Raw genomic sequence first — 24,475 nt, 5'->3', positions numbered from 1 at the left:
TTTCTTTTCCAATATCTGATTTGCCCCTTCAGCATCTTCAGCACTTTATTCTGGATAACGTCATCGCCATGGCTATACCTGACTCAGCATTTGGGACCCTTCCCGGCCTATCAGAAGGCATCCTCAGGAACAATGGCTTTAAGCTTCACTTCAACAACCACCATCCGTGAAATGATACTTTATAGAGGCCTTATCAGTGTCTGCCTCGGTGTTCATAATATTATTTTCCAATTTAGCGATGCATAGTATCAGTTTCTTTCGGTCGCAAACTCCCCCAGTCAACCCATCAATGCGTCATCCACGACCGGTTCTTGGTCTCCATACCAGTGTCGTGCAGCGAGGCAAAGAAATTACATACATACACAGGGCTATAAGATGAGGAGATGGGAGCTCAACATTTGGCACACACTGCCAATCCCGTCAGTCGCAGCCGCGTCCCTATCACAAATACACTGCCCGCAAGCAGGAGTACGCCGGAGTAGACCTTCATTCCCCAGTAAGACCCTCCGTCATAGGCTAATATTGCTCCTCCAATGGACCCTGTTACAAGTCCCGCAATTGATGCAAAGAAAAAGTTCAGCCCAACCCAGTATCCAATTTCTCGAGGCGGGGCTACGGGTGCCACCAAAGCCACGAAAATAGTATAGTAGGCCCCCGACGTGACTCCAAACAGTACATCAAAACTGATGATTGCTGAGTTGTTGGTACCTGGGATCCAAAGCGCCAACACCAGGATACCAGAGCAGACAGTACTTGAGATAAAACTGTTGTATACGCCGATCTTGTCCGCGAAAAAGCCAGAAAAGAATCGTCCAAAGAGACTACGACGTACATCAGTATATGCATGGTATTAGAAGAAGTGGGGTCAGAAACACACCTTCCAGCATTCTGAATAGATACGAGGTACTGCAACAGATTGTTCTGCATTCCCACAGCCAATGACGATGTGACGATATAGTTACTTGGGACCCATATACCAAAGCTCAGCAAAGTGCCGCCGGCAAGAAGCAAGACCATATTCACATCTCGGAAAGGGTGCAGGAGGTTCTCTCGATTCAAAACCTCTGGGCATGGAGGCACGCGCTCCCTTACAGTGAGACCAGCGATGATAAGAAAAAATAACATCATGAATGCGACGATCCGCATGGCCCAACCGAAGCCGACTTTGGGAATGAGTCGGTTAACCATGATTGGCAATATGATGCCCGCGATCCCTGACGAAGACGAGATGATTCCGTACGCCAATCCGCGCCGCTTGTTGAACCAATTAGGAATGACACTCAAGACTGGCTGTGCTATGGCACAAAGACCTATTGGACTACAGATACCCTGTGCGAGGAGAATCTGATAGTACTTTGTCGATATGGAAGCCATCATAACCCCAAAAATATGAAAGAATGAGCCTCCGATGACGACTGCGCGCGGTCCAAAAGTATCACTCAGCCGGCCGACAATAGGACCCTGTATATCTCTCACACCATCAGTATGCAGAACATGAGATCCGATGAGCAGGCTGTCTTCTTACTAAGGCAAGCATGAAGAAGACTTCAAAGGATGGTATCCACGCGATCGTACTCGCAGGATAGCCTGGAAACATGACATTCTGATAGTAGTTCTGGAACACGCCAATACCTATTGTGAAATTCTAAGTATCAGTGAACCCGAATGTCCTAGCTTTCTAAACCATTTCATACAGCAACTTACTGTGAAGCCATCCATAACTGGAAAACATCGCACACCACCCACCCACCACGATCAGCCACGCTGCTATACCACCATCGGGGACTGAGTCATCTTGGTCGTCTCGGTCGTCAGCTTGTGAGTCTGGAGTCGTCCGTCTAGATGGTGGAGAGGCAGACAGACACTCTTTAAACCTGCTGTGTCCAGGTTCTATCGTACGTGTATCAAGAGCACCTTGTGCTGGGCTTCTTACTACCGATATGGACATATTGAACGACCCTCTTCGTCGTAGCAAGGTGATGTGTTAGATGATGGAACTTTCTAGCCATACGCGAACTACATATCTCACAAGACTTTGCGGAGGCCCTACAGCACACTCAGATCAGATCATTCGCTGGCATGACCTTGAGACAATTGGAAAGATTATTCTCCGACCGGCATAGTTGATTCCCTTAAGCACATATCATTGTGCCGTTGGACAATCAAAGCTTATGCACAATGAAGATCGGTTACATTGAGGGCTAGTACAGCAATCAATGACTTTCGTCAATATAACGTCCAAAATCACTCGTGCTGAATTATCGGCTCTGAAATAGTTCAATGTATAACACCTGAAGTCAGATAAATCACAAATATAAAGATAGACAATTGGTCTCGAAAGAAGTATGTATTCGGCCACACCGATTACGGTGTACCTTTGCTGGCACCCAATCCGCAGTCCAAACTCAACAAACTCAACATTAGCTCCGACGCATGCACGCTGGAGTTTGTGAGCCCAGATCTATCATTTATGCGGTGATATCGCTAAGCAATATGGAATGATCCAGGTAGTGATAAATGAATACTGTGGCTGGCTGGAAGAAACGGTCCTCACAAGTCATTTCGTTCGATTCAGCAAGCTCTAAATGGCCAACCATCTAATGACTTACTACCGAATGAACTTCTGCTTTGCTTTTGTGAGGTATCTCTACATACCTCCTCTAATCATCATTTCTCATTCACAGATCGTAGAAGGATATAGAGCAGTTATATTCAATATTAGATTGGGTTATTAACACGCAGAAATCTGGCAAGATGCTAGTACATAAGCTAAAAGGGAGAGAGAGAGAGAGAGAGAGAGAGAGAGAGAGTGTGTGTGTGTGTGTGTGTGCGCTACGAATCCAGCTTCATTAAAACCGACTTTGACGTTCGTAGCAGAATTACTGCTGCTGCACACCGCCAGTTTGAAAATGCCACATGGCTAGCTCTGCGATGTGCATATACGTACGTATATGCGGTGAAAATACTATGTAAGGGGGCTAGACGGCTTGCTACCTAATAGATTTAAAGCCGCTGAATGTTGCGTACTAGACCAAGCTACGTGGACGACTAGAAGTAAAAGGACATCAAGCAGGGTTGGATTAGATTCGAAAGAGAAAGGTAACAGATACATGCAAATCAATTAATGCTGAAAGCGAGTGACACGGATTATGAACGAAGGGCATCCGAAATAGATGATTAGGCAAAAGAATGACATGAAATGTATGGGACATTCTCGGGAATAATAGATCCATGGATAATTTGCTTGCTGCACGGCTTTTACAAAATCAGTGCCAGAAGGGCGACCAGGCCTGTGACGATAGGGAAGAAGCCATGCGCCGGAGCCACCTGTGCGCCTGCGCCAGTGAACATGATGCTGTTTGTCGAGGGAGCAGGCGTGGAGGACGGTCCCGGCAGGTCGTAGCGGAAAGATGGCTCGGAAGCGACAGAGCCACTCGGCTTGGGTGTGGGCACCCCGAGGCTGCTGGCGGCTGCGGCTCCACGGAAGGCTTCAGTGGGTGCAGGAACGTAGACAGGGATCATGTGGAAGGTCGAGGCCTCTTGGATGGTGATGGTCGAGGCGATGCTGTCCAGGTTGCCGGGGAAGGGGGCAGTAGGGGCAGGGTCCATGGCGACGTTGGAGCTCATGGCCACGGGCTGTTGTGCTGCAGAGGATGCCGCGACGTCAGGCACATGCTCTGGTTCCGAGGGGTCAGAGTTGTACAGGGCTGATACACCAGTTGGGTCGGCGATGGAAGCAGCGCCATTGTACATGGGGTTGGACGGGGCGGCAGCTGGCGTGGACTCGGCAGGTGCGTTGTATATGGGAACGGAGTCGATGCTGGGCCCGGTTGGCTGGGCTGGGGCATTGTAGAAGGGTGTGGACCCTGCGGCTCCTGCGGCGACTTCTGGTGCATTGTAGGCGGGTGTGGATTGAGCGACAGCATCAACGGCCCCTGTGAAAGGCTCGTTGAAGACGGGTGCCCCATGTCCTCCGTGCTCAGGGAGTCCAGTGTTCCGACTCGGACCACCGCTCAATGTGCGGGTAACCGTGTGGACAATCTCGTGGACGACTGGTGAGGCGCAGCTTGAGCTTGAGTCAACGTCCTTGGCCGCATCATCTTCGCCGGAGTGAGCAATGGGGTCGACTCCCACATCATGTGGTTTGCTGGAGTCGTGCGAGTCATGCGAGTCGTGGGGTTCAGTTGGCTCGTGATGAGCATCCACGTCAGTGTCCTTCACGTTGGCGGAGACAGAGTGGTCATCACTGTAAGCTTCATTGGTAGCCTGTCCGTATACATTGGTGACTGGGAGGATGGCGGAGTTCCCAGTGTCGATTCCAGATTCACCCTGAATGAGACTGTCGTCTGCGCGGTGATGGTGCCGGTGCGGCTCATCCACATGGGTTTTCTTGGAGTCCACATCAACGGAGTGATCATCCTTATCAGCTTCATTATATTCAGACGAGAAGACATTCGTAATCGGAATGGTCGCAGAGTTTCCTGTATCAATTCCTGACTCGCCCTTGATCAGGTCTCGGGGTAGATGTGGGTGTCCGTGGAAGTGTCCGTGCTCGGGACGATCAATTGCTGTATCTTTGATATCTGCATCCACGGAGTGGTTATCCTCGTGGGATTCATTCACCTGGGATGAGAACCCGTTGGTGATGGGAAGGCTAGCAGAGTTGCCAGTATCAATTCCTGATTCTCCCTTGATCAGATCACGAGCATGGTGGTGGTCAGGGCGGCCATGGTGGACCGGCACCCCCTTCACAGCCGTGTCCTTTATGTCGGCATCCACAGAGTGGTCATCCTTGCTAGCTTCATTGTACTCAGAACTAAATGCATTAGTGATTGGAATTGTAGCAGAGTTTCCGGTGTCAATGCCAGATTCTCCCTTGATCAAATCGCGTGGGTGATGAGGGTGGGGATGTCCATGGACAGGTACCGGCACAGGCACTGGCTTTGGGTCTGGCTTCTCCTTCACCACGGTGTTCTTCGTATCTGTGTTCACCGAGTGGTCATCCTTACTAGCTTCGTTATACTGGGAACCAAACGCATTGGTAATGGGAAGAGTAGCCGAGTTACCAGTATCGATACCAGATTCTCCCTTGATCAGATCTCGTGGGTGATTGGGGTGGGGATGAGGCTTAGGATGGTGGGCCGGCACGGGGACGGGCACCGGCTTGGGCTCTGGCTTCGGCTTCTCGACAAGCGTGTCTTTCAGGTCAGCGTCCACCGAGTGGTCATCCTTACTGGCCTCATTCTCCTGGGATGTGTAAACATTGGTAATGGGAAGACTAGCCGAGTTGCCAGTGTCAATCCCTGACTCGCCCTTGATCAGATCCCGAGGCCAATGTCCGTGGGGGTGGTGCACGGGCACGGGCACTGGAACTGGCTTGGGCTCTGGCTTGTATTTTATCGCAGTGTCTTTCGAGTCCACATCAACGGAGTGATCGTCCTTACTAGCTTCATTTACCTGAGATCCGAAGCTGTTGGTGATTGGCAGACTAGCAGAGTTGCCCGTGTCAATACCGCTTTCACCCTTGATCAGATCACGGGGCCAATGAGGGTGGGGATGATGGTGCGATGGTGTCTTGACAAGAGTATCCTTATCCTTGACATCCGCGGAGTGATCATCCTCAGATACTTCATTGTCTTCGTTGGAATACACGTTTGTGAAGGGGAGGGAAGCCGAGTTACCGGTGTCAATACCTGACTCCCCCTTGATCAAATCACGTTCATGATGACGGTGAGGGCGGTGCTCAGGCCGTGTAACATCAGTGTCCTTGACGTCGACATCTGCCGAATGGTTGTCCTTGTATGACTCATTGTCTGTGGAGCTGAAGGCGTTGGTAATCGGAATAATTGCTTCATTCCCGGTGTCAATCCCGGACTCTCCGGAGATCAGGTCGCGAGGCCAATGGGGATGGCGGTGCGGGTGGGCCTGTTTGGTGACATCGGTGTCCTTGACATTGACATCCGCAGAGTGATCGTCGTCATAAGACTCATTGTCTGTAGAACTGAAAGCGTTTGTGATAGGGATAACTGCCTCATTGCCAGTATCAATCCCAGACTCGCCAGAGATAAGATCCCGTGGAACATGGGGGTGTGGGAATTTGCGGTGGTCGGGGTGCCCGTGGTGCGCGTCATCGAACACGCTCTTCTTCTTGTCAACGTCCACAGAATGGTCATCCTCACTAGCCTCGTTCTCCTGGGAGCTGCCCACATTGGTGATTGGCAAAGACGCACTATTCCCGGTATCAATTCCAGACTCCCCATTGATCAGAGTGGGTTCTTCACGTTCCCCGCGAACATGGTGGTGCGGCCGGTAGTGCTTTTCAGGATGTCCAGGCTCAACGACGGCCGTGTCGTCTTTGTTGAAATCAACGGCGTGGTTATCCTTGGTTGCTTCGTTATAGTTAGACGAGAATCCGTTCGTGATGGGCAGTGATGCAGAATTGCCGGTGTCGATGCCAGACTCCCCATTGATCAAGGTTGGTTCTTCACGTTCACCACGGGCGTGGTGGTGCGGCCAATGGTGCTTTCCCGGATGCTCAGGCTCGACGACAGCCGTGTCATCCTTATTAACATCCACTGCATGGTTGTCCTTGCTCGCTTCGTTATAGGAGGACGAGAATCCGTTCGTGATCGGCAGGGAAGCAGAATCTCCAGTATCAATGCCCGACTCCCCTTTGATCAGGTCGTCGCTGCCTCGCACCCAGTGGTGGTGCTCCGGGTGCTCCGGGTGCTTCGCGTGCTTCACGTGCTCTGGGTGCTCCTTGTCCACCACAGTCTTATCCTTGTTGATATCAGCAGAGTGATCATCTGAATGGGCTTCATTTACGGTGGAAGAGAATCCGTTCGTAATGGGCAGTGATGCAGAGTTGCCCGTGTCGATACCTGATTCCCCGCTGATCAGGTCCTTGTCGTCTCGCACCCAGTGGTGACCGTGAGGGTGGTGGTGCTTGTCCTCGTCGACAACCGTCTTGTCTTTGTTGATCTTAGACGAGTGGTCGTCGCTGTGCGCCTCATTAACAGTAGACGAGAAACCGTTCGTCACAGGCAACGATGCAGAGTTGCTTGTATCAATTCCACTTTCACCACTGATGAGGTCAGGCTCTGACCGAGCGTGGTGGTGTGGGCGGCTGTGAGTCGCACCTTTCACAGCACCCTGGTTCTTGTCAACGTGAACGGAATGGTCACCCTTGCGAGACTCGTTCACTGTGTTCGACTTGACATTGATGTGCGGGTCGTAGTAATGTTCGTTGTCATTTCCATTGCCTTTTTGGTTGATTTCCTCCCTAGGCCAGTGGTGGCCGTGGTGAGCATGCTCATCCACAAACTTCTTCTTCGCATCAACATCAACCGAATGATCGTCGGAATGCTCCTCATTCGCAGTGGAGCTAAAGCCATTGGTAATCGGCAGCGATGCCCCTTGTCCACCATCCACACCACTTTCTCCCGAGATAAGTGTAGCCTTGGCCATGCTGGCGAGCATGGCAATGCTGATTCCGCTTTGAAGTCCCTTCATGTTGTCGGAGAATTACAATCGTAGTAGTTGTTTTCGAAAGGTATAGAATACAGGGACGAATAGATCTTAATCAACGAATGACTTCGGCCAAATGGGCCAAGGGAAGATCAGTTAGAAGGAACGTAACCAAAGACTGACCGAATAAAAGAAAGACCAGGCTCTGGCAGTTTGGATAACTCTTGAAGACAGTATCATAGGACCTTGTTGCACCTTTTATTTTCGATCCCTTCGGCGGCCATTTCCTTTGGTATGCGGCCGTCTTACAACCACTACAACAAACAAAGCTCGCCGGACATTGTTTTGACCGGAGAATGCCTTGAGGAATGGTTCAGACCAGGTCCTGTGGCCGCTGGGCAGAGCATCATCAGCTCCCGTCGTCGCAGGAGACACCATCCCATTGTGCCGTCAGCATTCCTGGGGAATGAATCGCGCGGAAAACAGGGGACTGGAATGCCTGAACCACGTAAAACATCAGATCGTCATCGCTTGCTTTGGGGATGTCTAATACTGCCCGGCTGATGAGGAACGTTAGTTTACTTTGAATGATGGTCATTACGCCATCGACACCTGCAGACAGCTCAGGGAAAGGTGAATACTGTAAGCCAGCCAGTTCGGCTGTCAGTTCGGACGCCGCGTCGCGTGGCTTACTCCTGCCCGCATGCCAGACTCTCCGCGGCAGCTAGCAAATTTTCCCCCTGCCTTCAATCGAAGGTTCATTTAACAGGACTGTGGCGTCTGATATGTTCTCAATTCGATGAGTCGACTACTGATATTATAATCTATGCAGGTGTACGTTGATTCATCGAACAATTAAAATCTTTTTATTCATATTGATTGGTGTTAAAAATGAGATGTATCCCGTCATCGACATTCACCCCTCATCGCCCTCACTGAAGAGGACCCAACGAGAGACAAACTTCCTATCAAGGAATATTACTCTCCAGAGCCGATCAGTCCGTAGACCGAAGGCAACACGTCGCCGTAGAGAAGGCTGGACGACGGTCGTGGCAGGCTCTGTTAAAGCTTTTCGATGTATGAAGAAGAAAAAAAAAAAGAAGAGGAAAGATCGTCGCTGCCGCCCGCTTTTTGTAGTTCGTGTGCGTCACGTGAGCACTCCCGCTTAGCTTAGTGTCAATTCACTCAGGCAGCCAGGCACCCGCATCTACCACGTCAGGCACCAACTGCTTCCGCATCAATTGCTCCTCTCTCGATATAGGGAAAGGTCTATCATCGAAGCCCGTCCATTCAACGCCATACCTGCAATTACACCCTGAAGCGTGTGTCATGGCAATTTATGTACAAGTGCTCCCTGCCATCACACTCACATGTACACAGAAGCTCAACCCTTCACCCTTTGCAACCCTTGCCCAACCCTTGATTATCATCTTTAGCCCATGACGCCTTGTTTGTACCGCAGTTCCAGTTCGCCCGAATCACGCATTGTGTCTGGAGCGACTGCTGAGAGAACCTTCAACTCCCTAGAGATAGGTCTGGCTGCCACACTTCACACCAGACTGACCACCAGCCACCCACCTACCCCCCAATCACCACCTGCTGGGTATCAGACTTCCACACAGCCCCTCCAACAGCAGCAGTAATTCCTAGCGCGATCGCAACCATGGTCCCAACTGTCACGACAGCAATCGTCGCCTTGACCGCCATGCGTTGCTTGCGGCTCAGTCTATGCATCCATCCGCAACGTCGCTTCTTCTGAGCCCAGAGCTTCGACTCACGGTGGTTCGCGCATTCCACTGGCTGTCGGTGAACCATGGGCGGGTCTTCGGGATCAAGGGGGCTGTATCGTGTTGTCGTCGCTTTGGCGGCCTTTTTCAGTCGGTCGATAGTTAGTGATGGTGTGGCATGGCGATAGAATGGTGAGGATGGCTTTGCTCCATCTACTGGATTGAAATCCCCTTGTTGAAGTTCGGGAGTTGATGCGACGGACGCGGCTTCAGGGACTGTGGGGAGGGGAGTTGATCCAGATGCAGTGCGCCTCTCTTTCTGTATCAGTGGATGATCTGTCGACTGGCTGAGTGGACTCGTCATATTCATGCTGCTTAGGTAAAATGGCGGCTGTAGAGATGTAGTTACTCCTGACGCAAGTGATGCTAGATCCGTGGAAGGATATCAGTTAACGAAAACAAGAGGGTGAGTGTTGATAACATAGGTGAGAGGGGTTTTAGGGGTAATGATATGGTTGAGGGGTTGCGAAGGTTGCGCCCCCTGGCTCAACACCTTGATGTTGGAAGGGGTTGGCCGATGGTGGCTTCATTGGGGGTTGTACATCACCAAAATCAGGGGGATTGTCCCACCTACATATGTACACCAAAATCTGCCCCTCTAGATATGATTAGACGTCTTGTAGTTTTTTTATCGACATGACATTTCTTGCAATGTGAGGTTTGTGGTGCTGTTAGAGAGGTATGGTAGCAGTTCCAATTGGTGTAGATTGGCTGGATTGCTGGGGGAATGGGGGAATCTTAAGGGCTGGAACGTGGCCACGGATACAGGTCATCCACTGATTCACTGCTGGTAGAAATGCATCCACTCTAAGCTATAAGAGTGGTCTGCTCAGGTGGACTTGCTTGCTTATCGACCCGTGATTTATGAATGTCTCCTGGAAGCTATAGATAGAATTTATTTCATACTAGTGACTGAGTGTTAGCCGTAGTAGCACAAGGTTGTAGTAGTGGAACGGCCGTAATATGTAATTGCAGGTCATGCTAGGGAAGATATATATTTTTAGATGGACTTGCATCTTTTAACCACTCCAGACAAATTTGCTGCCATATTACTAGAGGACCGTCAGACCAACATAAATTATAGCACCCCATACTAGTATAATAAAGAAGATAGTCTAGCTCCACAGTTGAACTGTTTTATCTTGATCTTCGTGATCAGTTACTCTTGGTGATGCAGCATAAACATCAACACGCCTCCATGCGGGACGTTCTGACATCACATATAATGCTCCTATTCTCTTTTACAATAAGTGTCTACTATTTACATTAGAGTTTATATTACATGAACGGGCAATCTTTTTGCTCAAACCCAAATGTCCAATATTCGCGCGTTCTACGGATTTCCTTGTCCGATTTTGATATACCACAGTAGAGGACTATGCCAAGCAACAACTGCCCACCTTTTCAACTCCCAGGGTAAAATTGCGCAGAAAAGCTCTGATCCCAAAAGAAACCCCCTTAAGTCAAATCCTTCTGGTGTCGCACAAGCTCAGAAACACAGAATCCCATTGTCACCCGGATCTAGGCCCCGTTGCCTGGGTTATCGGCACATTCCTTGCCAGGCATGGAATGAATAACCAAGAATGGATGTCGGACAGGGATGAATGATCAAGGTCAGTTTGGAAATTAGGGGTCTCGTGTATTGGATCAGAGGTCCCGCGGATGACCCTGAATGCTTTCATCCCTTCGCCCCTGTCCTCCCTTTCTTGGCTATATTAGGCTCGCTTATTATGAGGTATTATGCTAAAGGCATTCTAGCTACTTCAGAGACTTGATGCATACGGAGTGCTTTTAGGAGAGAGACTTCCGCTTTGGGGCTTCAGACCTTGACTTCAAAAATTATAATTAGTCTCGTTAGTGGAGGTGAACGAACAATCAGTCTGGTCGCCTGGGTTTCCAGACTTGGTAGGGATGATGTTCCTGAGGAGTAGATGGAATTGTGCAGACATGGATCTATCTACCAATTGAGCCAACTTTCTGAGCCAGTATTAGAGAGATTCTGGTCTTACCAAGTTCAATGATTCTACTAGAGTGAGTCTTGATGTAGCGCTTCGTTTGATTTAACTGCTCCTATCAACATTGTTCAACGATGGAATTATTCAAAGGGGCACGTCTTAAGAGATCAGTCGCAGTAGATAGTTAAGCCATTCACTGACCACAGAGTACTCCAGCATCTTTTCAGACTGAACAACTGAATTTATGCATGATATTATGCATGATATGATAATCAGACTCTGTGCTTGCACTGGTTCACGTGATCACCCCGCAAGATTCTATGCTATTTGCAAGCTCTGCTACGAAGAATATAGAGAAACAGCTGCTTGCCAACCACACATTGATTACGCCTTTTCACGGAGCTGTAGAATAGCTGCATTATATACTCAGTTTTGACTGTCATCATAGCACACCAATCTGGAATCATCTGCAAGTCACAATCAAGCCATCTTCAGACTGACATGTGGCTATCTTTTCCTGATCGGGAAACCCACTTCCCCCTACCCGATCGGGGAATACACCCTACAGCTCCAGCCTGCATGCATCATTTTATGCGTCGAATCAGTGACAGACAACACATTCATTCTATATCCGTATATATCCCAACGCCGACCTCTAAAATAGCACCAAATCATCAACCAATCAAGCGGAAGCACAATGTCCACCATCGACTCTCAAATCCGTACCCGTCATAAACCCGCTCCCATCAGCAAGCATATATACTGTCGGAGCCTTGAAGTCTTCTGGGACACCAAGACGGCCTAGTAGCGCACCACGCATCCAGGTCTCCTCGACTTCGGGCTTCTCTCGAAGAAGAGCATCGGTCATTGCCGTGCGGATGTACTGTTGCATAATTAGAATCGCGAGCGCTATCCTGGGGAGAATGATACATACACCTGCGGATAGAGTGTTCACACGGATGCCGTACTGACCCCATTCCTGCGCCACCGAGCGGCACATTTGGTGCACGGCGGCCTTAGAGGAGTTGTACGCGGTGCAAGTCAAGCCCTATCAAAGACATTAGTTTAGATCAACACACCAATGGACCGAAAACGAACCCGATTGGCAATTTGGCCCGACATGGAAGCAATCATGACAATGCTGCCTGGGATGTTCTGCTCCTTGAAGATGCGGGCGCAGTGCTTCGCGGGAATGAATGTTCCGATCACGCTGGATAGTCAGTTGCTGTCGTACGTCTTAGAGCTTGGTATAGTCGCTCACTTCACATCCAACATCTTTTTCCACATCTCAACTGGGTATTCCAAGGCAGGAACCATTTGTTGAATACCAGCACAGGTCACTGCCCCGCGCAGGGGCATACCCCGGCTCATTGCCTCGGCGGCAACTTGCTTGAGGATCTGCTCGGTCGACTGTTCATCGGTAATGTCGCACTTGATGTATGTGGCTTTCAGGCCGCGGGCAGTAGCCAACTTCTGCACGGAGGCCCATTCGTTTGCGCTGGGTTCGGGAAGGAGGTCAAGGCAGACGACATCGCCGCCAGCCTCGATGACGGCACCAGCAAGGACGATTCCAAGACCGCGGCCTCCACCAGTGATCACGATTGTGCGGTTACCGAGGGAGAAGAGGTCATTTGTACGACCGACGACGGAGGGTTGGGTGGACTCTGAAACTGCGGGAGTAGTGTTGTCAATGGCCACATCCGGGGTGGTGTTATCGATAGCAATTGAGGGAGACATGGTGAATTGATCTGATATTAAGGAACTGGAAACTTTGGAAATCTACTGGCAATGGGAGGTACTACGGCTGTTCAAATAACGTGGACGAGCAGCTCATGGAAGCGCTTAACGACAACCCAACTAGGAAGATCCTGCCCGACCTGCTGTGCAGACACCTCATGCTTGATTCAACACTTCTCTTAGGATTACTCTTCAAACAGCTGCAGGCGTTGATCGCATAGGTAACTACAACGGGGCTTAATACTTCCCTTGTGGGAATTTCGCGATAGTCGGCCTTGGAACCATGGCGCCGGCGGGTTGCCGGAGTCCAGCCGAGGTGGGCCCGGCAGAGGCGCGTAACATTACCGCATCCGGCAACTGTATAGGCAAACGTACGATGCCCTATCCCGGTCCCCACCCGGTTTTAATTTAGCGGGAAGGTCAAGTTTGGGGATACAAGTTGCCCATCTGCAGAGGGCTCTAAATCGAATAGTTGTGCCAGGCTTCGCCAACTTGGAGTTGCTGGGGTCGGGATAGTATGGGTCCAGGCATGGCGTGGTTATATCAAAAGATATGTCCATCTGATTGCGAATATAGCCGTCTAGCCTCGAAAGGAACCGACAGAACTCTAATCAGCAGCTACCGTAGAAACTTCCCGGTCTGCGTGGTCCTCCACACCAACCCCGGTTTTGCCCTTCCGACCCCCGCAATCCGCAAAGCATGACGTCGGGCCGTCCATCGGCGGTTACATGCCCTATAAAAGTAGATGGAGCCCCTGAATGGCGCCAGCCCTAATCGCTATGCCTGTCTTCATACGTGTTTCAAGAGTACGGAAACATGACTATTCTCGTTGGAAAGCCCTTGTCATGGGCTATTACTACCACTGCAGGAAGTGGGTTCCTGCTGTGCGTCGCCTGCATCCCTTCCATAGTGCATGAGTTGACACTTGCTTAGATTCGGCTATGATCAGGGTGTCATGTCTGGTCTGTTGACCGGGACGGCCTTTACTCGAACATTCCCGGAGATAGACACCACCGCCACGGGACATGGGAGTTCCTCGTTGCAGGGGACGGTGTAAGTTATTCATACGATGTGTATTGGGATGGGCTAGGTATAGCTGACGTGGTCAGCACTGCCATCTATGAGATCGGATGCTTCTTCGGGGCGATCATTGCCTTATTGATTGGTGAACGTATCGGTCGGCGGTGGTGCATCATAGCTGGCTGCATTATTCTTTCGATCGGAGCTGCATTGCAGTGCAGTGCGTATAGTATCCCTCACTTGATTGTGGGCCGGATTGTGGCTGGGGTTGGGAATGGTCTCAATACTAGTACTATCCGTACGTTGTGTTTGAAATATGGGATAGACGGACAAGGCTAACGAGGGCAGCGGTCTGGCATTCGGAGCTGAGCAAGGCAGCGAGTCGTGGAAAGGGGGTGAGTCGAGACAATAAGTTGATTTTGATACCGTTCTAACAGCTGCAGCTTGCGATCGAGCTATGTATCAACATTTTTGGCGTGATGACGGCATACTGGGTTGGTGAGTATGCCATCTACTACATATGCTGAGCCAGGGCTGACGGTTAAAGATTACGGAATGAGCTACGTGGTCAACGATGCGCAGTTCCGCTTTCCCATTGCCTTGCAGATTCTCTTTGCCGTAATCACCTTAGCAGGTATTATCGTGCTTCCCGAGTCCCCTCGCTGGGTATGCCCTTTCCTTCCTTGCTGCGTATGTAAGTATCACTAATGATAACGATGATAGCTTATTGCCCATGGACGACACGACGAAGCACGACATGTGATCTGGGCCGTCCAGCCTAACGCCCGATTCATTGACGAGGACGACGCTGCAGTGACCGCCGATGTCACAGAAATAACTACCGCAATCGCTGAAGAGCGGGAGGCCACGCAAGAAGGGTCATTCAAGCTGGTCTTCACAAACGGCCACCAGAAGTTCTTCTATCGGACGCTGCTGGGAATGGGTGGGCAGATGATGCAGCAGCTTTCGGGTGTCAATTTGATTACCTATGTGGGTGCCTTGGCTTCGAAGACAACGGAATCAGTGTCTGACTTGAGCAGTATAATACGGTTATCTTCGAGGATTCAGTTGGCATGAGCCATAACCTGGCGTTGTTGATGGCTGGGTTCAACGGCGTGGCGTATTTCGCTTCAACATTTGTTCCTATCTGGGCTATTGATCGGTAAGTTCCATATGCATCGCTGTATAGTCTGGTCGGTCGTTGACAAGCTAGGCTGGGTCGTCGGAAATTGATGCTCTTTGCGGCGGCCGGGCAATGCGCGTGCATGGCGATACTGGCGGGCACAGTATATGACGGTAGCCATGCATCTGGTATCGTGGCCACGGTAATGCTGTTTCTGTTCAACTTCTTCTTTGGTGTGGGGTTGCTGGCCATTCCCTGGTTGTGTATGTTGACTACCTTTTGGGCGCCTGTGAACCTGGCTAATAACGACAGTGCCCGCCGAATATGCTCCGCTGTCTATCCGATCTCAAGCTGCAGCTCTCGCAACTGCTACGAACTGTACGTCCTACAGATTTCATGCCGAAATAACGAACGCTAATGATTGCAGGGATCTTCACCTTCCTGGTGGTGGAAATCACCCCAGTCAGCATCAAGAGCATTGGCTATCGCACGTATATCTATTTTGCCGGTAAGTCCATCCTCTCTCCGTTCAGCGATGAAAGCTGACATGACAGTGTTCAATTTCTTCTTCCTCCCCTTGATTTATTTCTTTTACCCGGAGACTCGGAACCTTACCCTGGAACAAGTGGATCGGCTATTTACCGGGGAAAAGGTCCAGCTGCACTGGCACGCGTCAATGGGCGCCGTTGGGGATGCCAGCGAGCGAGTGGACGAGAAGACAGGCAAGGAGACTGTAGAGCATGTAGAGTAGACGTATACTATGTATAAGCTAGATATCCATGACTGAATGCAATACTTACTATCTTCCACAACATCCCTGAATATTATTTTACCGGCTAAATGCAATGTCTGGGGAAATCCCCGACTTTCCCCACATTCTCCCCGGCGGGTATCATTTCCCGATCAGGCAATTTTTTCTCTCTTCATCATTCCCCGCGATCCCACATCATCACCCATCAAACTTCCCTCTTCACAATTCTTCTATCGTACACAAATGACAGGGAATCATGGCTGAAGTATCACAACCTATCGAACTAAAAACCATGCCTTGCGCCGATTCTCGTCATCTTCCGCGGAAACGGACCCGCACGGGTTGCGTGAACTGCAGCCGGCGAAGGCGGAAATGTAAGCAGCAAGCAAACAATGGAGCTTGATAGCCACAACAACTAGTTACCTATCTGGTTAGATAACACTGCTCATTGCTGACTTATCCAGGCGACGAAGCAAAGCCAACGTGCACGGGCTGCAAACGGCGCGGCGACAAGTGCCAATGGCGCATGCTGGGGTCCTTCCGCGAGGCCAACATCAAGGTTCTGGAACCGGGGCATCCGTCTATGAATCAAACGGCCAGGGGAACTAGGAAACAGAGTAAATTCAAGGTTTGTTTTAGCTTCTTTGGATATGGGGTAGGTGTTGTTGGCTTATGGTGTTGCTCGGTAGATTCTGAATGTTGTTCCTTCTCCTTCCCGAGCTGCTGGAAAAGAACGGCAGCTGAGTCCGCCGGTTGATGAAGGGAGAGGGTCATCGCCTTCGGCACGATCGCTTCCAGGTAATGGTGAGGGTGAGGGTGAAGTGGTGCGGCCGGATGGTCTGGAAAATGTATCCGGAGCAGCACCGGATGCTCACCCGACGGTGCTTAGTCCTGGTTCTAATCAAGCTGTGTCGCCTCTTTCGCATCACAGTTTCCATGCTCACGAGGTTAATATTGGAAATGGCCATTCGCCTCATCAGGCTAATGAATTGCCTCATCCTTACCCCGATGAAGCGCCTCACCAGCCGTACATCCATTCTAGTCCTGAGTTTGTTGTTGATGAGCTCACTGCTCTGCGCAACCTCTCCAATAATGCGGGGCACTTTCCTGGACCTGAAGTTTACCAGTCTATAACATCGCCATTGTTTGACCATAGCGTCTTTTCTGATCCGGCAAATTTGACAAATGATGTTTTCGTTCCGGGCTCAGCCTACGAAGCCCTTCATACCACACTGCGTAATCGACAGCTGTGGACTGCTCGGACAGAAATCCCCAGTCGCGCAAGTACCCCGGCATCAGTGCTTGAATATGATGGACCAACGCCGGATACCTCACATATACAGAGAAGCAGACGAGCTCAGTCCAGACCCGGACGGGATTTTGAACTGACACCTGAGCGTGAGAACATACTCTGGCAGAACTACTTGAACGAAATCTGTCTCTGGGTAAGTGATTCAGACACCCCGCCGGACAAATTCTAATCCTGCAGCTGGACATGTTCGACAACCACCGACACTTCGCATCGACCTTCCCTCAGATGGCCAAGTCGGCGCCACATCTACGATATTCCATCCTTGCCCTGTCAGCACGGCAGATGGAGCGACAGCAGAACAAAAAGTCGCAATCGGAAAGTCTTCTCTTATACCAAGAGGCCATCCATCAACTTCTTCCGGAGCTAGAGCAAAAGACAACCCCTGTCATCGCGTCATGCGTCATTTTATGCGTCCTCGAGATGCTCAGCTGTATGTACCCCTCTCTTCCCCTCCGACGTCTCCACCCACTGACAGGTCTAGGCAACCCCAAAGAGTGGCGCCGACACCTCGACGGATGCGCCTACCTTATCCAAGCCGCGGAAATCAACGGCTTCTCGGGTAAAGAGGAGCAAGCGCTATTCTGGTGCTTCGCGCGGATGGGTTAGTTGCATCTAGTCTACCTACTTTATCCCTGTTCCTGGTGTCTCCCCCCACACATCCCCTCAGAGGGTAGTAGACTAATGCACGACATACTGTTACAGACGTCTGCGGAGGCCTCATCTCCGAAGAAGAGACCATTATCCCGATCCACCACTGGATTCCGCGCGACATGACCCCCACGGAAGCATCCCAGCTCTTCCTCGCCTCAAACATGACTACCTTTGACACGTACGCCAATTACACCGTCTTCCTGTGTGCTCAAACATTAGGGGTGCTCTTCGGCGGTAGCAGCCAGTTATCAGCGTCCTGCGTGTCATGCAACTATCTCTCTAGTCCCAGGGAGGGCGAATCGTATGTGCAGCGGTGGCAGCGCCTGTTTGATGATGTGGAGCAGTGGTATGAGAACCGGCCGAGTCAGATGAAGCCGATCTTTGTCCTGACAGCGGGAGGGAAGACAATGGGGAGGGGCGATGGGGAAAGACCGTTTCCGACGGTGCTGTATGGGAACGGGGCTGCTAGTATGTTGCTTATCCAATTTCCTATTTAGGAAGTTGTGGATGTATCCGTAGGCAGATGGTATGGATACGTGTACTGACTTGTGGATTCCAGTTTCAGGAAACCAGCTCTACCATGCCTGTGCATTGCTTTTGCTGCAACGAAAACCGAAGACGGTATCCTTGCCACGGCGACCGGTGAGTCAATTTTTCTTTGTCTGTTTCATAATGATAATTACATCCGACGGATCGGATCATTCCTTTAACTTGGGCCTCTGTTTATCCTCGGATATACTTACTAATTCCGATACTAACAATATGTCTAGAAATCGGTGTTGTGGCACGCGCGGCAAATCTGCTCTATTTCCGCATCGAATACACACCAGTAAGTTGGCCCTTACTTCACGATATACTTGCTCTACGCCGTATGTCAAAAAGTTTAAGGATAAAGTTAATGGGTGGGAAATAGTGGCTGCTGGACCAATGCCCTGCAGCCGCTGTGGCTGGCTGGCAAAGTCATGTCGCATCATTCGGAACATACCGCCATTATTGAGACGTTGACGCGAATTGAGCGCGAGACGGGGTGGGCGACAGCCTGGCGAGTGGAAGACCTAAAGGAGTTTTGGGGAGATGAGGACGAGGATGTGGATGTGGATATGGATGGGGGGATGGATCTGGACCTGCGGAGTGAGAGGGTGAGAGGCAGCATCGGGAGTATTCCTTCGAGTCGGTCGTGAGATGAGAGATTTCCACGATGTGGCATGAGCAGAGCAGAGCAGACGCAGCGCACAGTAGCGTAGCTCAATGCAGGCACGGGTCGGACGGGAGGAGTTTTGGGGTTTGATGGATATCATTGGATTGATTGGGATGATCGAGATCGGGATCCACCAGGCCGGGAATGAGCGGGATGAGGATCTTACCGAGACATGAATCGATGAATAGACATGAATTAGATAGTCTCTACTCATACTGTAAATCTGAGCAGCAAACGTCAAGAAGACATAATGTGATCTTCACCGTAAACCAACATTCTTGAACACTCTCACCCTTCGTCGAAACTTAAACAGTAGACAGTCAAACCTAGACAATAAGGACGATCCCCATAATCAAGGCAGGCAACCAAGGCAGTGGATCTCAGCTTGCAGGATTCAGCTTCAGCTCTTGCCCCATCTGTGCACTATTATAGGTCCAAACCACCGACTCCTCTCCAGCCGCAGCGGATCTCGCATCCTCCCAAGCACAGGTTCTGGTTCGCGCGCGCGTCCCGATCCGCTTCCACCATCCATCCACCCAGCTAGCAAATCTCCACCGTTCATTTCAATTCTCCATTTTCCAGGAAATAATCATTATCATACAAACCAAACACCCCCTCTTCTCAAATTACTCACAAAAAGAAATCAACACCAGAGAACATAAATGAATAGAAAAAAATAATACCAAGTAAGATCAAGATTCAGCCGCTACCCTCCTCAACACAACCTCCAACCCTAGCACCTCCCTCCCCATCTCCCTCAACCCAGCCCCATTATCCTCCCGATCAAACCACAACCTCCAAACCCCCTCGTCATCCACTCCCGGAAACCTTACTGCCAACCACCCCTCCCACCCCTCCAGCGTCATTCGCGATTCGTCCTTCGTCCAGTCAAATGGCCCACACACCTGGCCCTCGCTCTCGGCCCGCCCACCCCAGCACACCTCGTGCGTGGTGACGTCCAGGAAGACCCAGCGTAATGTGGGCGGTGTCTCGCCTGTGATGGTTACCAGGCCGGCTGTGTTATCGGGTGGGAATTGTGGGTGTGTGAAGAAGCCCCCATTGAAGGGGGTCATGGTGTTGGGGTTGGGGTTTTTGGTTATGTAGAGCTGTTTTGGTTAGATCTTTTCTGGTTGTTTCAAATGCAGGTACAGATTAATTCTGGGTAATGAAATGGGTTTTCTAGGGTTGGAGCTAGAAAATGGGGGAGACAGGGATGGGATATGTAGATGCGGTATGATGGTTGCAGGATGGGAAACATACTACCATCTCTAGGATGTGCATAATCCCGCAATAGGCATACCCACAGGATGGTAGTAGATAGCGCAAAGAAGGTAGAAGAGAAGGAAGGAGAGAGACTTACTCGGTTCTCAGGACCCACATACACCATCGCATTATGAATCTGTTCGCGCTGTTCCGTCGTACCCTGATTCACCGAGCAGTTCACTAACAAATGACAGCGTTGTTTCCGACTGGATTCTTTCCGACTATCTTCGCTATCGCGCATGTTTTGACTCGCTTGGTTCAGACCGATCATGGTTGGGATCATGGTGGCCATCATGGCGATGCCGAGGACCATTTTGACTGACTGACTGACAAGTAAATTATGCTAATGAGCGGGAGTAGGTGCCTAGCTAGCTAGCCAGGATGAACGACAAGGATCGGAGAGAAATAAATGCAAGCGAGATGGATAAGGACGGAAATAATCAGAAGGAAGGAGGAGAAAAAAAAATAAGTCAGATCGGCGCATTAAGTAGGGTGGATGGGTGTGGAGTCGATGCAACTTGGTCGGAACTAATCGCTAGACTTGCAGATGGAGGAAGTTAATTTAGCTTTGCAAAATGGGGTGATTTATAAAGTAGTTTAGGCGGAATCGGGGGCTTTAGTTGTGTCTGCTATTTACATGGATTCTTTTTCTTCTTCTTCTTCGGCGGCCTATTCTTCTTCCTATTCTTCGTCTTCGTCTAGGTATTCGGAGTCCGAGTCTGAGTCGCTGTCCTCGACATACTTCTACTCGCACTTTTCCCTCGCGGATTCGTTTTGGAATTCTCATCCTCATCCTCGTCCTCTTCCTCCTCACTTATCTACCACCGTCAAGGACAAAGACAAAGAACAAGAACAAGAACAAGAACAAGTCAAATCCACCTACCAACCTCCTTCAATTCCAACCACTGAAGACACAATGGCCGACTCTTCCTCCCCAGGGTACGTCTCCTCCCTTACCCTTCCCAATACCTCCCCCATCCCAATCTACCCTCATTCATCAACATCCCAGCATACATACGTAGTAACATCCTCAATTCTTCAGCCCTACTTCCACTCCCACTACCAATCCCTCATCCACAACTACCCCAAAACCACCCTCCAAGCCCCCATCCCCTACTCCCCGAACTCCATCTGCTCCTGCAGCAGCATCTACACCCACCTCAATCCCCAAGCCTGCGTCTCCCACCCCAATCCCTACTAACACACCCCTCCCTACCAGCAACACCCCAGGCGGCAACCGCCGCAACAACCGCCCCGAAGAAGAAGCCGCCAGCGCCGCCAGCGCCATCCTCCCCAACGAAGGCATGAAGGCCCCCGGCGTGACGGCTAACCAGGATGAGAAATCCAACCTAAAGATCAGCATTCACTTGAACTTGCGGGCTAAGGTGAAGTTGGATTTGGATGCGCAGTTGTATGGTGATATTGTTATTGGGTTGTTGTAACCTTGTTACTTTGGAATGTATATGGGATGAGGTGAGGGGGTGTGTGTATGTAAGGGTATCCTTTGGATGAAAGTATGAATGAATGGACTGAAATGCGTATATGGTTGGATTGAGATCTTCAAACATACTCTTTGTGGTGGGAGGTTGTAAAGAAATTGTAGATGGTGTAAGTATTTTCACATGATGGCGGTAATGATGTCAAGCATTGCTATCACGATTAATGATCGATGATGCCAAGTATCGTTTAATCCGCATTGGAATCGACTCGGATGTCACTGAAAAAGTAACAGGAACAATATAAACATGCAAGATACACACGGTACCTGCTAAGTAACAGCATTAGTATATTCCCTCAACACCCCCCTCATAACATGCACCGGCGCCGGCCTCCCCGTAAACAGCTCATATTGCGCAATGCCCTGCTCCAACAACACCACCAGCCCATCAACCACGACCCAGCCCATACCCGATCGTTCATTCATAGCCATTCTCAGCTTCGTTTGTGGCATTCCATATGCGACCTGTCCTGTTAGCACTTCTTCAGATACTCCGGGTATATCACACACATACATCGATAAAAACACCTCCAGTCGTACTCCTCAACCACTGCTCCGATATCTCCATCGTAACAGGAGCCTGTAACTGTCCACCGGCTGGCGCAGGCAAGCACGCCACGATAATTGTCGGCTGACGGAACCCCGCCGGCCAGGGGTCATTGCCTGACCGCAGAACCTCAATCTGCAAACGGGTGTCCTTCTTCTCAGCCCACCGAGTATAGTACTCAGCTAGTTTCTGTGCATTGGAGCTAGTCCGATTATATATGCACATCTGACGAACGCCGATCTGGTAGCATGCGTAGATAGCGGCGCGGGCCATACCGCCTGCGCCTATTATCAAGGCAGTTGTGCCATGTCGAATGGCGTTAGCGGGAGAGAGATGCTTGTAAATGCAGTCGCGGATCCCGAGGTAATCTGTATTGTATCCCTTAAGAATTTTGGAAGAGGGATTGTTGGACCGCTGAATGACGACTGTGTTTACGGCGTGGATGTCCTGGGCATCTGGACTGACTTCATCCAGTAGGGTGAGGACGTCCGCTTTGTAGGGTAGTGTTACAGCCACTCCGCCGTGTTCAGTGCTGTTTAGGAGTTTGTGGATATCGGAGAATTGATCGCTGCATAATATGTTGTAAGTGTGTGGTAAGCCGCAGGCAGTGTAGGCTGCGTTGTGCATTGCTGGTGATAGACTGTTTTGGACTCTTTGGCCAAAAACGGTGAATGTTTGTTTTGTGAGTAGGTAGCATGAGGTAAGTGCTTGTTGGGCTGATGCGAGTGTGACTCCTATGTCACCTTCTGGTAAAGATGGGAGTATCACTGGTGAGAGAATAGGATTTAAACATATAGATGCTCGGCCGAGTGGCCCAGTATGGTATGCGGTTATGGGGATGTCGGTTATCTCACCCAGCCGTTGTTGTAAATTCAGGTTGGTGAGATCGCCAGGGAAGTTGGGCTCCGAAGTGATGCGAAAAGCGTCAAAGCCAAGCTCATCTGTCTTTTCCAGGAGAGAGCGAACTTCAGGAAAGATGCTCTGGTTTCCCGTCATAGAGGTTGACTGATAGGTGGCAATGATCTTTGTGTGACCTTTGGCCAGCTTTAATCGGCTAAAGTCGGGGCTGTCAACAGGACACGCCACAACATCGGGCGCCAGTCGAAAAAGCATCTCTAAGAGCTCGCAGCATCTAGAATTTGACTGCTGAGGAACCTCAATGGAGATTGGAACCCGGGTATGTTTCCGGATTGTCGCCATATGCTTGGCAATCCTTTCCATGAATCGACCATCATCAATATCAGCTGCACCCCCGTCAATCACAAGATTAACCGCGTCAGTGCCACTCTCCAGAAGTCCCAAGTCCGGATTATCTTCCAACCAGGTCCACGGCACCTGCAGCGCATATGTATGAGACGGTGAAAACGGGTCCGAGGAGTAGAGCACATGAAAAGCGCGCCCGAAGACCTGATGTAAAAACCTCAGGAACACTCTCTCAGCCTCCTTGAGTTTGATATACGCCGGGAGTGGGCGACCAGCATAGTCAGTCACCTTCTCTTGTGTGTGATTGAAGAAGTCAAAGCTGGAGCATGACTGGAAAAACTCATTGCCTGCTTCAAAGATACGGTTGAACTTGTCAGGGCTGGTGGTTATGATAAACTGCTGAAGATCCACCCGGTCGCGTCTGACATACACCACAGGATGGTTTTGTGCGAATTCCTTCAGAAGCACCTGCTGTTGGCGATTCGCTGACCATCCCACACCAGTGATGGTTATTACACATCCTGTAGAGCATTTCTCTAGCAACGAGCGAGTCAATTTTAGCTCCAGCTCCCGGTATCGCGCAGGACCGTTGTGCGTAATGTACTCCTGAGGAGATAGGTGCACCTCCTGGCGAAATACAGCATCAAAATCTATGAACCTGCGACGCAGTGCAACCGATGCAATGATGCCTAGGGTTTTCTTTCCGGCGCCGACGAATCCCACGAGTAGCAGGGTGGCGTCCGCACTGTACCGCCGGCAAGGGATAGATACAAGGCGGTCGCATGGTGTCAAAGGGGAGCTGAGACTAGACATTGAGCCTGTTATGGTATGAACGCTCAAATTCCAGCATCTCGAGTATTGCTGGCTGCTTCAGCTGTGGCAAAGTGAGCGGACGAATTGGACAGTCAAAGTGAGACCGCGTAAATTCCTTGCCGATCACATGATCTAGACTGAAACTCAACT

At 50.4% G+C, this 24,475-nt stretch overlaps 8 protein-coding genes across 8 annotated transcripts; 2 read left to right on the top strand and 6 right to left on the bottom strand.

The window, feature by feature from the left end:
* Positions 1-391: 391 nt before the first annotated feature.
* Positions 392-2,077, bottom strand: BO85DRAFT_468600 (MFS general substrate transporter; the record flags this gene model as incomplete). Its single annotated transcript, XM_025662278.1, has 4 exons — positions 1,705-2,077; positions 1,526-1,632; positions 878-1,461; positions 392-821 (listed from the first exon to the last, which is right to left on the bottom strand). The coding sequence occupies exons 1-4, from the start codon at positions 1,946-1,948 to the stop codon at positions 392-394; spliced, it is 1,365 nt and encodes a 454-aa protein (XP_025515895.1). The 5' UTR covers positions 1,949-2,077.
* A 1,114-nt stretch (positions 2,078-3,191) lies between these two features.
* Positions 3,192-7,766, bottom strand: CweA (putative GPI anchored protein). Its single transcript, XM_025655260.1, has 2 exons — positions 7,723-7,766; positions 3,192-7,577 (listed from the first exon to the last, which is right to left on the bottom strand). Exon 2 carries the CDS (start codon positions 7,510-7,512, stop codon positions 3,259-3,261), a length of 4,254 nt encoding a protein of 1,417 aa, XP_025515894.1. The 5' UTR covers positions 7,513-7,577; positions 7,723-7,766; the 3' UTR covers positions 3,192-3,258.
* A 1,279-nt stretch (positions 7,767-9,045) lies between these two features.
* Positions 9,046-9,564, bottom strand: BO85DRAFT_487796 (uncharacterized protein; the record flags this gene model as incomplete). Its single annotated transcript, XM_025663478.1, has 1 exon — positions 9,046-9,564. The coding sequence occupies one exon, from the start codon at positions 9,562-9,564 to the stop codon at positions 9,046-9,048; it is 519 nt and encodes a 172-aa protein (XP_025515893.1).
* A 2,327-nt stretch (positions 9,565-11,891) lies between these two features.
* BO85DRAFT_477622 (oxidoreductase, short chain dehydrogenase/reductase family) lies at positions 11,892-12,946 on the bottom strand (the record flags this gene model as incomplete). Its single annotated transcript, XM_025662842.1, has 4 exons — positions 11,892-12,092; positions 12,144-12,257; positions 12,308-12,419; positions 12,471-12,946. 4 exons carry the CDS (start codon positions 12,944-12,946, stop codon positions 11,892-11,894), a joined length of 903 nt encoding a protein of 300 aa, XP_025515892.1.
* Positions 12,947-13,761: 815 nt separating this feature from the next.
* Positions 13,762-19,177, top strand: BO85DRAFT_513620 (MFS transporter/fungal specific transcription factor domain-containing protein; the record flags this gene model as incomplete). Its single annotated transcript, XM_025664715.1, has 21 exons — positions 13,762-13,830; positions 13,880-13,999; positions 14,056-14,264; positions 14,315-14,361; positions 14,410-14,464; positions 14,514-14,632; positions 14,690-14,956; positions 15,007-15,128; positions 15,180-15,352; positions 15,402-15,467; positions 15,517-15,597; positions 16,305-16,468; positions 16,530-17,285; positions 17,330-17,582; positions 17,634-17,753; positions 17,855-18,149; positions 18,197-18,271; positions 18,363-18,445; positions 18,574-18,632; positions 18,742-18,980; positions 19,048-19,177. Coding segments are annotated over 21 exons (3,502 nt in total), but the record flags the coding sequence as incomplete, so codon positions are not given.
* Positions 19,178-19,693: 516 nt separating this feature from the next.
* On the bottom strand, positions 19,694-20,706 carry BO85DRAFT_477620 (uncharacterized protein; the record flags this gene model as incomplete). Its single annotated transcript, XM_025662841.1, has 2 exons — positions 20,362-20,706; positions 19,694-20,107 (listed from the first exon to the last, which is right to left on the bottom strand). Exons 1-2 carry the CDS (start codon positions 20,575-20,577, stop codon positions 19,694-19,696), a joined length of 630 nt encoding a protein of 209 aa, XP_025515890.1. The 5' UTR covers positions 20,578-20,706.
* Positions 20,707-21,180: 474 nt separating this feature from the next.
* On the top strand, positions 21,181-21,706 carry BO85DRAFT_487791 (uncharacterized protein; the record flags this gene model as incomplete). Its single annotated transcript, XM_025663477.1, has 2 exons — positions 21,181-21,203; positions 21,307-21,706. The coding sequence occupies 2 exons, from the start codon at positions 21,181-21,183 to the stop codon at positions 21,704-21,706; spliced, it is 423 nt and encodes a 140-aa protein (XP_025515889.1).
* A 177-nt stretch (positions 21,707-21,883) lies between these two features.
* BO85DRAFT_477618 (putative pentafunctional AROM polypeptide) lies at positions 21,884-24,325 on the bottom strand (the record flags this gene model as incomplete). Its single annotated transcript, XM_025662840.1, has 2 exons — positions 21,884-22,227; positions 22,277-24,325. 2 exons carry the CDS (start codon positions 24,323-24,325, stop codon positions 22,033-22,035), a joined length of 2,244 nt encoding a protein of 747 aa, XP_025515888.1. The 3' UTR covers positions 21,884-22,032.
* Positions 24,326-24,475: the final 150 nt, after the last annotated feature.

Source organism: Aspergillus piperis (assembly GCF_003184755.1).
Source record: "Aspergillus piperis CBS 112811 unplaced genomic scaffold BO85scaffold_8, whole genome shotgun sequence".
Lineage (NCBI taxonomy): Eukaryota > Fungi > Ascomycota > Eurotiomycetes > Eurotiales > Aspergillaceae > Aspergillus > Aspergillus piperis.
The sequence above is the reverse complement of the archived record's forward strand: the minus strand, read 5'-3'. Positions and strand labels throughout refer to the sequence as shown.

Bases quoted from the DNA above. Each gene is read 5' to 3' on its own strand.
- CweA (XM_025655260.1), bottom strand. From the start codon at position 7,512: ATGAAGGGACTTCAAAGCGGAATCAGCATTGCCATGCTCGCCAGCATG.